The sequence below is a fragment of the Paralichthys olivaceus genome, chromosome 9 (genome assembly GCF_024713975.1).
Source record: "Paralichthys olivaceus isolate ysfri-2021 chromosome 9, ASM2471397v2, whole genome shotgun sequence".
NCBI lineage: Eukaryota > Metazoa > Chordata > Actinopteri > Pleuronectiformes > Paralichthyidae > Paralichthys > Paralichthys olivaceus.
In genome coordinates this window covers 12,948,413-12,961,345 of record NC_091101.1, presented here as the reverse complement: position 1 = coordinate 12,961,345, position 12,933 = coordinate 12,948,413, and the positions used below count along the sequence as shown (strand labels likewise).

At 41.9% G+C, this 12,933-nt stretch overlaps 1 protein-coding gene across 1 annotated transcript; it reads left to right on the top strand.

The window, feature by feature from the left end:
- Window positions 1–676: 676 nt before the first annotated feature.
- LOC109640762 (alpha-1A adrenergic receptor-like) lies at window positions 677–11,452 on the top strand. Its single transcript, XM_020104976.2, has 2 exons — window positions 677–1,951; window positions 10,249–11,452. Exons 1-2 carry the CDS (start codon window positions 970–972, stop codon window positions 10,812–10,814), a joined length of 1,548 nt encoding a protein of 515 aa, XP_019960535.1. The 5' UTR covers window positions 677–969; the 3' UTR covers window positions 10,815–11,452.
- The last annotated feature ends 1,481 nt before the right edge of the window (window positions 11,453–12,933 follow it).

Sequence of the window (12,933 nt, the reverse complement as noted above, 5' to 3'; positions counted from 1 at the left end):
GACCAATGTTACATCATAAGAAAGTTAAAATGCTCTTGAACAGGAGGAACCACAGTTTTAGGAGGAATGTCCATGTGTCTGAACTCAGCCCATTAAATCAGTCCAAAAGCTCAAGTCCAAAATGAGATTACTTAGAGGAACTCCTGTGCTTTACCATAATAGGAATGTACTTCAGGAGAAATACCTGTTTTAGGAGGGGCCATTTTTTTTATTTGATTTTCTTTTCTACTTATACCTTTTTGGCTTCAAGGTTTATGTTGCCTGAGCACATCATTTAAATCGTTAAATAGTTTCAAGAACCTCACAGAAGAACCTGGGTAGATCCTATTTCAAGGTTTATTTACACTGGAACATACTGTTTCTGGCAAAGCATACCTTCAGTTGAGTTTTGGTATTAACCTGTTTTTTCTCCTGCCAGTAAAGCCTCTTTTAAGGGACCTCAAGCTAAAGGAAAATACAGTTAATGTGCTTTTGGCAGAAAAGTAAGTGGATTCAAATTGTCCTGTCATTAACCCTCCCACAGAGAGGGAAATACAAATACAAAAGACCAGTCAGGCGCTTCTCCTAAAACCTTCTCCATCTCGCAAAGTTGCGCGTAAAATGTGACTGTGGAGTCACTGTAATGTAATGACGCGTCATCTGCGCTTCATAGGCTCGTATCGGAGTATGTTCAGTCAGTGTATGGCAGAGCTGTTGGAGGTGGAGAGGCGAGGAGGCAGGGGACGACTGCTGCTACCCCCTCACATCTCCTCTGAGCCCACAGGAGAGTGGAGGGAGAGGGACTACATGGGGACCGCTCGGCTGCTCAGTGCGCGGATTTCACCATAAACCACTGATTTGGAAATGCGAAGTTAAACCATGCAGACCTGCGCCATATAGATCAAGTTTATTTATGTTGGGTGAAGCTCTTCGTGTGAGTTGCAGTTCCAAGTCATCTGAAACCTGCTATGGAGGACCTCTTGAGTCAAAATGAGTCTGAGCACTGACAATGTCACAGCATTATGGAAAAATAGTTCTTCGTCGGAACTCGACGGGACTCCGGGCTTCTTCTCCCAGGTCAACTCCACCAACGGCTCCAGGGGAAACCACACGGAGCCCAGTGAGGTGGACCTCACCCGGGCCATCCCGCTCGCTTTGGTGCTGGGGGCTTTCATCGTGTTCGCCATCGCGGGCAACATCCTCGTCATCCTCTCGGTTGTGTGCAACAGGCACCTGCGCACCCCGACGAACTACTTCATCATCAACCTGGCCATCGCGGACCTGCTGCTGGGCACCACGGTGCTGCCGGTGTCCGCCACCCTGGAGATCCTAGACTACTGGGTGTTCGGCAGGATCTTCTGTGACATTTGGGCGGCGGTGGACGTGCTGTGCTGCACCGCGTCCATCATGAGCCTGTGCGTAATATCCATCGACCGGTACATCGGGGTGAGCCACCCGCTGCAGTACCCGGGCATCGTGACGGAAAAGCGGGCTCTGCTGGCCATGCTCGGCGTGTGGGTGCTGTCGGTGGTCATCTCCATCGGGCCTCTGCTTGGCTGGAAGCAGCCGCCGTCTCCGGACGACACGAGGTGCCCCATCACCGAGGAGCCGTTTTACGTGCTCTTCTCCTCGCTCGGTTCCTTTTACATTCCGCTCATCGTCATACTGGTCATGTACTTTCGAGTGTACATAGTCGCCAAACGAACCACTAAGAACCTGGAGGCAGGTGTGATGCGTGAGAGGATGAACTCCAGCGAGCTGACCCTCAGGATCCACAAGGGGTCCCAGGTGCAGGAGCAGGATCCCGGAGCCTCTTCTGGCGCCGGCAAGGGCCGAGCGCACCAAGCGAGGAGTTCCCTGACGGTGAAACTTCTGAAATTTTCCCGGGAGAAGAAAGCAGCAAAAACTTTGGGAGTCGTGGTCGGCATGTTTACGCTCTGCTGGCTGCCTTTCTTTCTCGCCTTACCCATAGGTAGGTTCCGTGGATCCGTTCTTATAATGAGTCTGATATTCTGTCAATAATGAAACTAATGTTTGGCCATTTGTAAAAACCTCTTTCCTCACAGCCCACTCCATTAAAATAACATTCAACTAGTTTTAGGGCATCTTGCAGAAAATATATGACAGTCCGGATGTCTGTATAGAAATTAATCTGAGGCAGTGAAAGACTGCTGCAGGACTTGTAAATCATATCTATAGCTGACACTAGGAAAGTCTCCTGGGCAACATTTACTTCTCTGAACTGACACCAAATCTCTGTGTGGGCTTTGATATACTGGAGTGGTGGTTTTATCCTGCAGGGATACAAAAATTACATCAGCCATATATTATTGCAGCATTCAATTTGCTTTGGTATTTCCCCGTCTTCACAGAGTCTGTGATTGTAATTAAGTTAGTTTTGCAGCATAGTTTTACTACGCAGATTTTAAAATTGGATCAACTGTGAGATTTTACAGTTCTGCACCATTTACTCAGTAAATCCAAAACACTGCTGACTGTGTAGTCTGTGAATCCAGGTCCCATAATAAGGGAGAGTCTGAGGAAGAATTTTTCTCAAGCTTATCCAAACATTATTAGTGTTATTGTTGCATTAGTAACTGAGTCACAGTTCATCTCTCCCGATGTAACAAACACACTGTTTGCCAAGTGAGGACAAGGTGGCCTTTCCCCTGTCAGTTAATCCAGAGGCCTGTAGGCAGGGACACTTTTAGATTTTTGGGGGCCCTAAGCAAAATCTTGCTTAGGGGTGGCCTCATTATTTCATTTTCATGAATACACATTGCAAAGTAAATTTAAATGAGACTTTAAATAACACATTATACCTCAGATTACAAATCTTTCTATGAGTGATGTTATGATAAATGATTTTATTTCAGCTACCATGACATAATCAGCTATTGTCACAAATGCTAACAAACATTATTCTCCGTTTACATACTGTTGGTATAAATACGAATTTACGAAAATCAAATTAGAAATGAGTGTAAAATAACCAAGCAATATGGCAATGTTATTATGTAGGACTTGGGATAATAAGGACATTGTTATATGTGAGCCACATTCTGAGCTGTTAGCCAATTGGAAGCGCAAGTGGGAGGAGCACCTCAGATGAGGTGACGTCAAATTTGACCTTGCAGAAAGCAGATGATAAAGTAGAGTATGATTTACCTGAATTATATAGTTTATGTATATTTTAAGATGTTCAATTTGTGACAGTGGGCAGTACCAGCTCTTCTTCTCTACTCCCTTTCTCCATCCCTTCATCCTGTCTTTTCATTTTCATCTGTGTCAGTGAAGAAAGTAGGAACAGGGACAGTGTCATGTGTGTTTGCAATAATAAAATATAATGGCCCCCTTAGGGCTAATCTATAAGAAATACAATACATGTACACTATATAATATATAATGAAAATAAACATATATAGGGGTTCCTTATTTTAAAAATGCAAATCAATCATTGTGACAAATTGAGATGAAAGGAAAGTATTTCAGATTTTTTTTTAAAAGTTTATTAGTCTGACATTGGTTGGATGTAACTGATGTTAGCTTGCTGTGTAGTTAGTTTTGACTCAAGTGAAACTAGCCAGCATCATGGTGCATAGCCTGTACCTAAATCTATTGGTCAGATAATGTCTGCAAAATAGACTTATTTCAATTTCCAAACTTGAATATGTACACCCCTGGAAGGAAACATGATGGTACATCAGGGCCCCTTGGCGATCACAGGGCTGTATGCACATGGTTAGTGTGCATTTAGCGAGAGCTCTGCTCCCGGTCCAGGCTCCCTGACGCCACTATTCCTGGCAAGTATTCAACACTCCACTGACATGGCTGTTTAAAAACCTGCAGAGAAAATTTAAATCAAAATGGCTGTGCCATGCTGTATTGCGGGGAGGAAGTTAAGAAAACATAAAGTCTTTATCTAGTGATGAAGGTTGGACGAAATGGGCTTAATGAACTACAAGCATGGCTGCAGTATTTCAGATCAAGGTTTTCCTGATTGCCACAATAACTTGTGGCACTGTGTGTTGTGACTGCAAATGAATATGAGTGTGTGTTAGACCCTGACTGTTTGCATTTTCCGTGGACACATGGGAATGTGTTTATGCCTCTGGCTCTAAATTGCAGCTCATCACATCCTCACATGGTCATACACACATTAGTACATGAGGCAGGATCACTGTACAGTGTCACATAGCAAGAATAACTCAGTGTTATTCTCAGACAACATTTGCAATTTTCCAAATTGTGATTTGCCGAGTTCTCAAACAGCAGGGGTTTAGGAGGGGCCGGTTTATGTAAGATTAATTAACAAAGTGCCAAGAAAGCTCCCGAGGTTACGTTTCTTTGTTCAACCTCTGCTGTAGCATACTAATGTACCATAACCTTACTGCATTTTTATTTTTTTCAATTTGTCAGTGGAATTGGAGATGCATTCAAGTGCCAGTGTGTAAGATTTAGGTGAAAGGGATCTATTGGCAGAAATTAAATATAAAATGTTTGTTTCATCTCAATTGTCCGAATGAAGTTTTCTTTACCCTAGAACAGTTCCTTTATATTTAAATACTTTATATTTACACAGGGAGCAGGTCCTCCTACTGAGGCCGCCATGTTTTTTTACGGTAGCCCAAACTGGACAAACTAAACACCTTTTGAGTTTTTATGGCAACTGAAGGCTACCACAGGGGAGGGTGAGGTGAGGGGTATTCAGCTGCAACATGCACCACTAGATGTCACTACATTCTACACACTGAACCACAAAGAAGGAAAAATATGCAAACAAGTTGAACAGTGATCTGGCGACAATGCAGCATTTGTACATCCACGATATCAGAGCAGGACACTGACACTGCTCTCACACTGAAGCCCCCTCTCATTCAAAAGGGGGTTTGCAGAAAACACTGTTGTTTCTTAGTGTTCGTGCCCCTGCTCACTGCTGTGACTAACGTCTGAACTGAGCAGCCTGAGAGGGCAGCGGCACTCTCCTCATGTTGCTCCCTCAGCATCCATTAGCCTCCACCCACAGAGTGGGATTTCCTGCCTCACACTTGTTATTACTCTGCTACTTCCTCTGCATACTGTCACTAATATGTAAAATGGGAGTTTCTGTGTGTGTGCTGGTGACGGTTGTTGTGTTTGGTTTGTGTGTGTAGTATTAATGTGTGTTCATGTGCATGTATGCACGTGTGGTCATATATGTTTTCAGTGATTGTGTCAGTGATGCTGCAGCTGAAAAAATTAAAATGAAAGTTATGCTGCCAGTAAGAGCCACTCACAGCATATGCAGTTTAAAGAAACATGTGAACTCTCACCTTCACAATCATCAATCTCATCAAACTGATTTGAATGCCATGAATACCTTGTTTTTGTATATTAATGAAAGCATGCAGCCACCGGTCCCACAGAATGAGTAAATATTTTTCAGGTTTTGAGTTTCATCATGTCTCCTTTTAAGCATTTAAGTTGGAGTAAAGAAATATATAGACACTCCACTCACATTACATCAATGATTTTAAGTCAGTTGGGTTTTTTTTGTTGACAAAAAGCAGCCCAAACACACACACACACAGCACTGTCCACCTTGACAGTTGAATATTATTTTGTCACTTTTTTGTCAATACAATCAATACAACTAAACCATAGGTTATTTCACAACACATTCACATTATGAAAAAGTGGCTCCATTAACACTGTGATAATAAGAGACGAGTGCAGACAGTGGACATACAGGCTTTTTGAGAAGCGGAAACTTTCCAGTTAATTATAGCAACCAAACACCACCATTGACACTTTGATTAAGCTCTCAAACCACGTCAAGCAGATCTCTATTAGTCTCTATTAGTACATTAAGTAAGGTGGTAAATATAATATATATGAGAATACTGTAAATGTGGTCAGTTTCTCAGTCCAAAATGTTTTCTTATCCCATTATAAAATATATGCAGATATCACAATAGTGGATTTTATTCATGTGTTCTCACAGAGCAGCTAAAGATAGTTAAAGCTATAAGATAAGTCCAAACATGCGTATTGTGCTTGTACGGTAACCTGATATTGACAATGTGAAATGTTTATTTTTGGTCTATAGTGGAGTCAAATTGGTAACTTAAGCTGTTTTCAAACATGATCTTTGAGAACAGGGCCCACAAATTTTCTGGAGTTTGTCTTTGACATGTGAAAAATGCAGCAGTAGGTTTTCTGGATCAGACGCATTCACAGCAACAGGTAAATGTCCGGAACGTTTAGGGAAAGGGTGGCGTCACATCCACCCCAGCTCTGACCCTTATCACCAAAAGCTCTCAAATCTTATTGTCTTTCCATTTGACATCAGCGTCTTCTACATGTTTGGTGCCTATTTTTCATCCTAAGATATTTGTATTGTTTTAGTTTTTTTTTTAGTTTTGCTCCCATCCAGTGTTAGAAACGTCATCAACACTCCTACTCGCTCGCTGTGAATTGTTTTGGACGTTTTCCTGCTTTATTCTCACATGGGCTCACTTGGACATTTTCCAGACATTCTACAAGGAGGCTGACAGGAAAAGTTGTGTAAATCCCCAGCATCAACTGACTCTGACATCTGATCACTGGAACAAGCAGTTGAAGTTTTTCATAACTTATTTTTTAATTAACAATTAATCTGCTGATTGCTGGAGCGAATATTCGTGTTTCAGACGCTGGTATCAGTCAGTGTTTTTAATTGAAACATTTTATTTATTGTCTTTTCCTTCGTTCTCATCTCTTAACTCAACCAAAGGAAATCATTAGTGCTCGGGGGATGCAGCGTGTTATTTCACTGCACACATTTTCCCGCGGCTCTTTAACACCCAGCACAGCCACTAATGTCCTGTGAAGGGCTCACATTTAGCAACTGGTGCAGGAAGTGAGCTCAAATGTGAGAGAAACCAACACTTGGAGGTGTTAACCAATTGTTTCCATGTATGTGTTTTCTGGAAGAGATACTGCGAAAGTGTGAATGTGTGCTTGCTGTGTGTATGGGGCTTTTTTTGTGGTTACACTGAGCTGGTCAGAGCTTGTGCCCTGGGGGTAATTGAAATAGTTTTTGAAGGGGGAAAATAATGAGAGTGCTAAGTGTCAAAGCAATGGAAGACAGAGTAAGTGGCAGAGCTGAGCTCGAGGGGCCATAGGGCAGCGGGGGTGAGCGCCAGGGACCCTGCGACGTCAACCCAATTTTCCTAAAAATAGCTTCATGCTATGGTTTCATTGAAAGCAATCTGCAAGGGTAATAACACTTCTGTCCTTTTAGATCAAGACATATTAATCATATTTATAGCTGTACTATGAAACAGTGTGTGTGTGTGTGTGTGTGTGTGTGTGTGTGTGTGTGTGTGTGTGTGTGTGTGTGTGTGTGTGTGTGTGTGTGTGTGTGTGTGTGCTCGTTCTACATGGCACAGAATAGGTATTGCTTCTTCCAACAGTGACAATAACAGGATGCCTTGCTTAGTTAAGATGTTCCTGCTTTCGACGGTGAGATGTGCATGTGTGTACGTGTGTACGTGTGTGTGTGCGTCCTCAGGAAGCAGGTACAAACATTTCTCTGAGCAGAAGCGGTGAGACCACCAACAATAACCCTCTCAACGTTATCTCCACACCTTTGTCTTTCAGCCAAGACCTTTGCATCCTCTGGTATTTATACTATGGGCTTTCAACATAAACACTCTTCACGGGACAAAAATGGAGCACATTCACACAGGAGCAAAACATACAAACGTGCCATATCTGTCGACAGGGAGCTGTTGTCACTCCGATTTCCTGCTCTTTTATCTGGTGCTGGTGTCGAAAACAGGCACTTTTTGTTCTGTGTGGGGGTCTCCAGCTGTTCAGGGACCTTTCCTGGGAGCCAGGTAGAGCAACACAGCTGTGTTTGTTCTAGCAAAGTCTGAATGCCATGTTATAGATAGATAGATAGATATATAGATAGATAGATAGATAGATAGATAGAGAGAGAGAGAGAGAGAGAGAGAGATAGGTGGGTGGGGGGGCGGACAGACGGGCGGACAGACGGGCGGACAGACGGACAGATAGATAGATATTATTATTATTATTATTATCTCTGTTATTATATATCATGGGAAATAGAATAACTTTGACTGTTTGCTCGATGTAATCTACAATTTTGTGGGAAATCTTGAAGATGTCTTTCACTTTTTGAAATAGTTCATGTACAAAATATTTAGAAGATTAATGAAGTTATTATTATTTTTTACTGCCACCACAGACAGGCAGACAAATGGTGAGTCTAGAATTACCACGTTTAAGTTCCACCTTTTTCTGACATCATACAGTTATGTAATCACTTTAAAGTGGCTCTCCAGAAGAGAAAATAACATGATGTGAAAATACCAGCCACTGAGAAGAGGCCCATTCATCTACAGTACAGGAGGCCAAGACACAACCAGACAGTGGCTGTCTATAGTTTTCTCTCACAGTCTGGCAGCTCGAGCACACACACACACACACACACACACACACAGCTGTATCTCTGCCATTTAGGAGCCACTGAGTTAAATGAACATGTGTTTTTATCATGTTGTCGCACAACCATCTTCATTTAGGTTAACCAAGTGAGTTTAGAATGTCTGTGTGGTACATCTAAGCACAAGCAGGGGCTATTTGAGTGCGAGCACATGGTTTTGATGGAAAACATCACAAAATACTCTAACACAAAGATGGTAAAAAAAACCTCATAAGTTGTAGATATAAAGACAAGCTTTGTTTTGTGGCATCAAACAGAAACAGTGATTATTTTAAAAATTATTTTCTGCTAATAACTTTGAAGAAACCCCAGTCCCTGTCTGCAACATTCCCCCCAAGGCTATAAACGATACAATGCACCTTGTACCGCTTACGATAATTGTTAAAGCTTGTGATCTGATATTCATAAGGAGCGGCAGCGTCTGTGAGCTCATAATATTTTAACAGAGGTAATTTCACACTTGAAATCCTGAGATTAGCATCCTCAGTCTTTTCAGGAACGTGAGATTAATTTACGAATGTTGGTTGGTGTCAAGAAACACAATTCTACTTACATCTGCCCATGCACACAAACACACAGTCCTTCTTTCTTTCATTATTTTATTCTTCAACACTAATATCACAGTTGCTTAATAATCCCTTTTATCCTCAGGCCTCCCTCTCACCTCATTAGCTTATTAGATGTTCTTCTTCTAATTCAGCTCGGCCGCAGTCGTAGAAAAAGGCACCACATGGACGGATTAATGCAGCTAAGCAACTAAACTCCCTCTTTAGTTTATCCGACAAATCTATTTGCAGATATTTTGCAGTGTTGTTATTTCTTGTCTCTAATTCCTACTCTGAATCTATTTGTACACACATGTTCAGCTGTGTAGCAGTATACTTGTTTCTGCACCATCTTCCATGCAGAGGTGCTGGAAAGAAAAGCTTGCTGTGGTGGTGGAACTTCCATAACCTCTCAGAAAATATGCTGCCACTTAATTTTCCAAGTTCAGCATCTCAGCTTTTCTTATTCGTCGCACGGTTTATTCATTCATTGAAATGAACTGTGAAAGGACAGCTAGACGTGCCTTTTGAAAAGGAAGCACTTTATCTGCTCATGAAGACGCTCTCAAGGTCTTTGCTTTAATGATGAACAATGTGTGGAGCTGACTGCTTCACATCACTGTGTTACCCTGTTATGCTTGGTAAATGCTGCCACCTACTGGATAAAATCAATCACTGACAGAATCAATAGGCTGGACTGATATGACACTGCCCTGATGAAGCACATTAAATCCAGATTATTCATCTATGTCAAGTATTTCCAACACTATATAACCATTTACAGCTTGTAGCAAGTGGCATTGATATTATTGTCAAACTTTAGGCATAAGAGCAGAAAAGCATATTTCTCAAAATGTTGAAGTATTGCTTTAAAGGTTCAATGTGTAAGATTTAGTTGAAAGGGATCTATTGGCAGAAATTCAATATAAAATAACCTTAGTGATGTTTTCACTAGTGTGTTTCATCTCAATTGTACAAATTGTTGTTTTCTTTACCACAGAATTGGGCCTTTATATTTAAAAACTTTACTCCACGCCATGTTTTTTACAGTAGCCCGGACTGGACAAACTAAACACCTTTTGAGGGGAGGGGAGGGTGAGGTGAAGATATTCAGCTGGATGACACTAAATTCTACACACTGAACCTTTAAGGAGTTCATTTGAGTTGTCACGAAGCTGGACATTAACCTTTGATTCATTATTTCCCCTCGCTCCACTCTCCTGTCTCCAGGGGCCTTTAATGTGAACCTGCGCCCACCTGAACTCCTCTTCAAAGTCACCTTCTGGCTGGGCTATTTCAACAGCTGCCTGAACCCCATCATCTACCCCTGCTACAATCGTGAGTTCAAGATGGCCTTCATTCGAATCCTGAGGTGCCAGTGTCACCAGCGCAAACGTCCCGGCTGGAGGGCCTACAACTACCGCTCCTCCAACTTAAGCTCCTCTGGAAACTCGCGCAAAGGCTCAGCTGACCACAACTCCAGCTGCTTGAACGGCAGCCTGCGCACTCTGCCGTCCTCTGCCAGTCCGAGCCCAAGTTACCTGAGCAAGGGCCTGCAGCCCTGCCCAGAGGGGGAGACACTGTACATCTGGGGGGAGACCACCCCGACTCCCTCCACGCCTAATCTGCTGCCCGGCAGCGCTGCAGACCGCCAGCAGAGAGCACAGAGGGGGGAGGTGAGAGGAGGTAAACAGGCCGAGGAGACCACCGGTGGGGTTTTTTCTTTCTCCTTTGGGAAGAACCGAGATAAGAGGGGGCTCAACCAGGACAGTACCGTGCCGGAGGACAAGGTGTGACTGCTGGGCCTCAATGAGCTGTGACTCGTTCAGCCCTTGTTGGGATTAAAGTCTCCCACACTGTGTGGATGTAGAATTTTACACAGGTTTGCTGTTTATGGTCCATCCATCAGTGAATTTTCTTTATCATTAGTGGTCAATGTTAGGTGAAGATAACTAAGTATTGACTATGCTGCTGTGTCACAGGTATTTTCTTCTATTTTTCTGTGTCTGTGGTTGACATATGGGTTTCTTTATTTTAGACAGTAAGAAATTAAAGACAGATCATCAAAACCACTGTTGGGACTGGAGAGACAGCGGTGCATGCAATCTGATTAAACAAAAACATCATCCAAAGGAAAAGGGACTTCATTCCAGAAAAGAACTGTAACACAACATTGTCAGCTCTGTAAAAATAATGGACATGACAAAAATAAAAAAACTGACTGTAAAATGTGTGATGAGACCAATGATGACCTTTGCTGTTCAGTCACTTGATATTTTCATGGTATGTTGTGTGAATATAGTATAACCTGGTTTATCTGTTGTGCGCACAATCATCAAACGTCATCGTATTTGTATATTGGATTTTCAAACCATTCTGAATATCAATATTGGGAATGTGATTAATACGTAAATAAACTTAAATAAGACTCAAACTCTTAATCTCTCTCTATACTTTCTGGATGTGAAAAAAAAAACTTGCATCATAATTTATTCCCTTAAGTGACTGATTTTATTTTTATGCTACCAAATCACACTTTGCACAGTAAGGTGAAGACATCACAAAATTATAGAAAAGTGAGAGAGAGAGAGAAAGAGACGGAGAGAGAGAGACAGAGAGAGAGAGAGAGAGACCAGGAACAGTTGTTGTATAAAATAAGTGAGTGATATTTATAGATGAAATTATGTTATTAATGAGAGCAGCACCAATTTATAAGATAACAATAATTGTTAAGTTATGTCAGAACTGGATCCTGCCAGAGATACATTAAGAAGTCAGACAGAGACAGCGAGAGAGAGAGAGAGAGAGAGAGAGTCAGTGACATGTACTAAAATTGATTGATTGAGTGAATTGATGGGTTCATCAGACTCCAGCGTGTCTGACTCCAGATCAGAAGGTTGTGTCTGGTACAAGTCAGTATCTGGATCTAAAGTGCTGATCCAAGCTATGAAACCAACCCTGACGAACAGAAGAACATGCAACTCCAAATCATTGGTTTGTGTATTTCCATCACATCATGAGCAACTTCCTGAACTGAGGTTCATTTCTCATCTTTAATGTTGACTCCACCTGAAGACCTGACACTGTAAGCATTTAGGTCTTGTCGGTTTATGTGATCCAGGCTCTTCTGCACGTTCCAGAAATATTTGGAACATACATTTATTTGGTTAGTTTCTTAGAAGCAGAGAGTTCATCCAGTCTGTGTTGCATAAAGTGAATAAACAGCAGGTTTCTTTGACAGATAAAGGAGTTCAGGATGTGCAGAATGGTTCTGTGGGGCAGGGTTGCCAACACTTGAATATATATAGAGAGCATTTATTTTCAAAACATGCATTTATTTTCTATTACACATTGAGCTGGAAGGGAGATGACTGACCTGATAAGGTCCAAACCTCCATTCAGAGGAGAGCACTTTGTCTTACAGCAGTTTATACAAATGTTTTCCTTCTACGTATGTTTCAGTTTACATTTTGGGATGAGGTGGCTACTGCAGTGCAAGGTGAAAGAGCAGTCAGCGAGCAACATCTCACACAGGCTTAGATTTCTGTATGTAAGACTCCAAAAAGAAGCAATGAACAGTTCAATCTCCCAACCAATCAGTGATTCAATTCTCCTTCTGCCCACCCATGTCCTCCTGGTAAGAATTCATTTCAGCCTGTTTTCAATAGCTCTATAGCTGTTCACCTGTTTCTGCTCCTCAAGATTCAAGATGTCCACACCGGGCGGCCATACAGTATAATGGTGTGAAAAACTGAATACTTATATATATATATATATATATATATATATATATAAAGATATATAAAAAAGATGAAAAATGAACCTCAGTTCAGGAAGTTGCTCATGATGTGATGGAAATACACAAACCAATGATTTGGAGTTGCATGTGCTTCTGTTCGTCAGGGTTGGTTTCAT

Bases quoted from the DNA above. Each gene is read 5' to 3' on its own strand.
- LOC109640762 (XM_020104976.2), top strand. From the start codon at position 970: ATGAGTCTGAGCACTGACAATGTCACAGCATTATGGAAAAATAGTTCT. The intron at 1,952-10,248 runs GTAGGTTCCGTG...TCCTGTCTCCAG, and splicing joins CTTTCTCGCCTTACCCATAG to GGGCCTTTAATGTGAACCTG.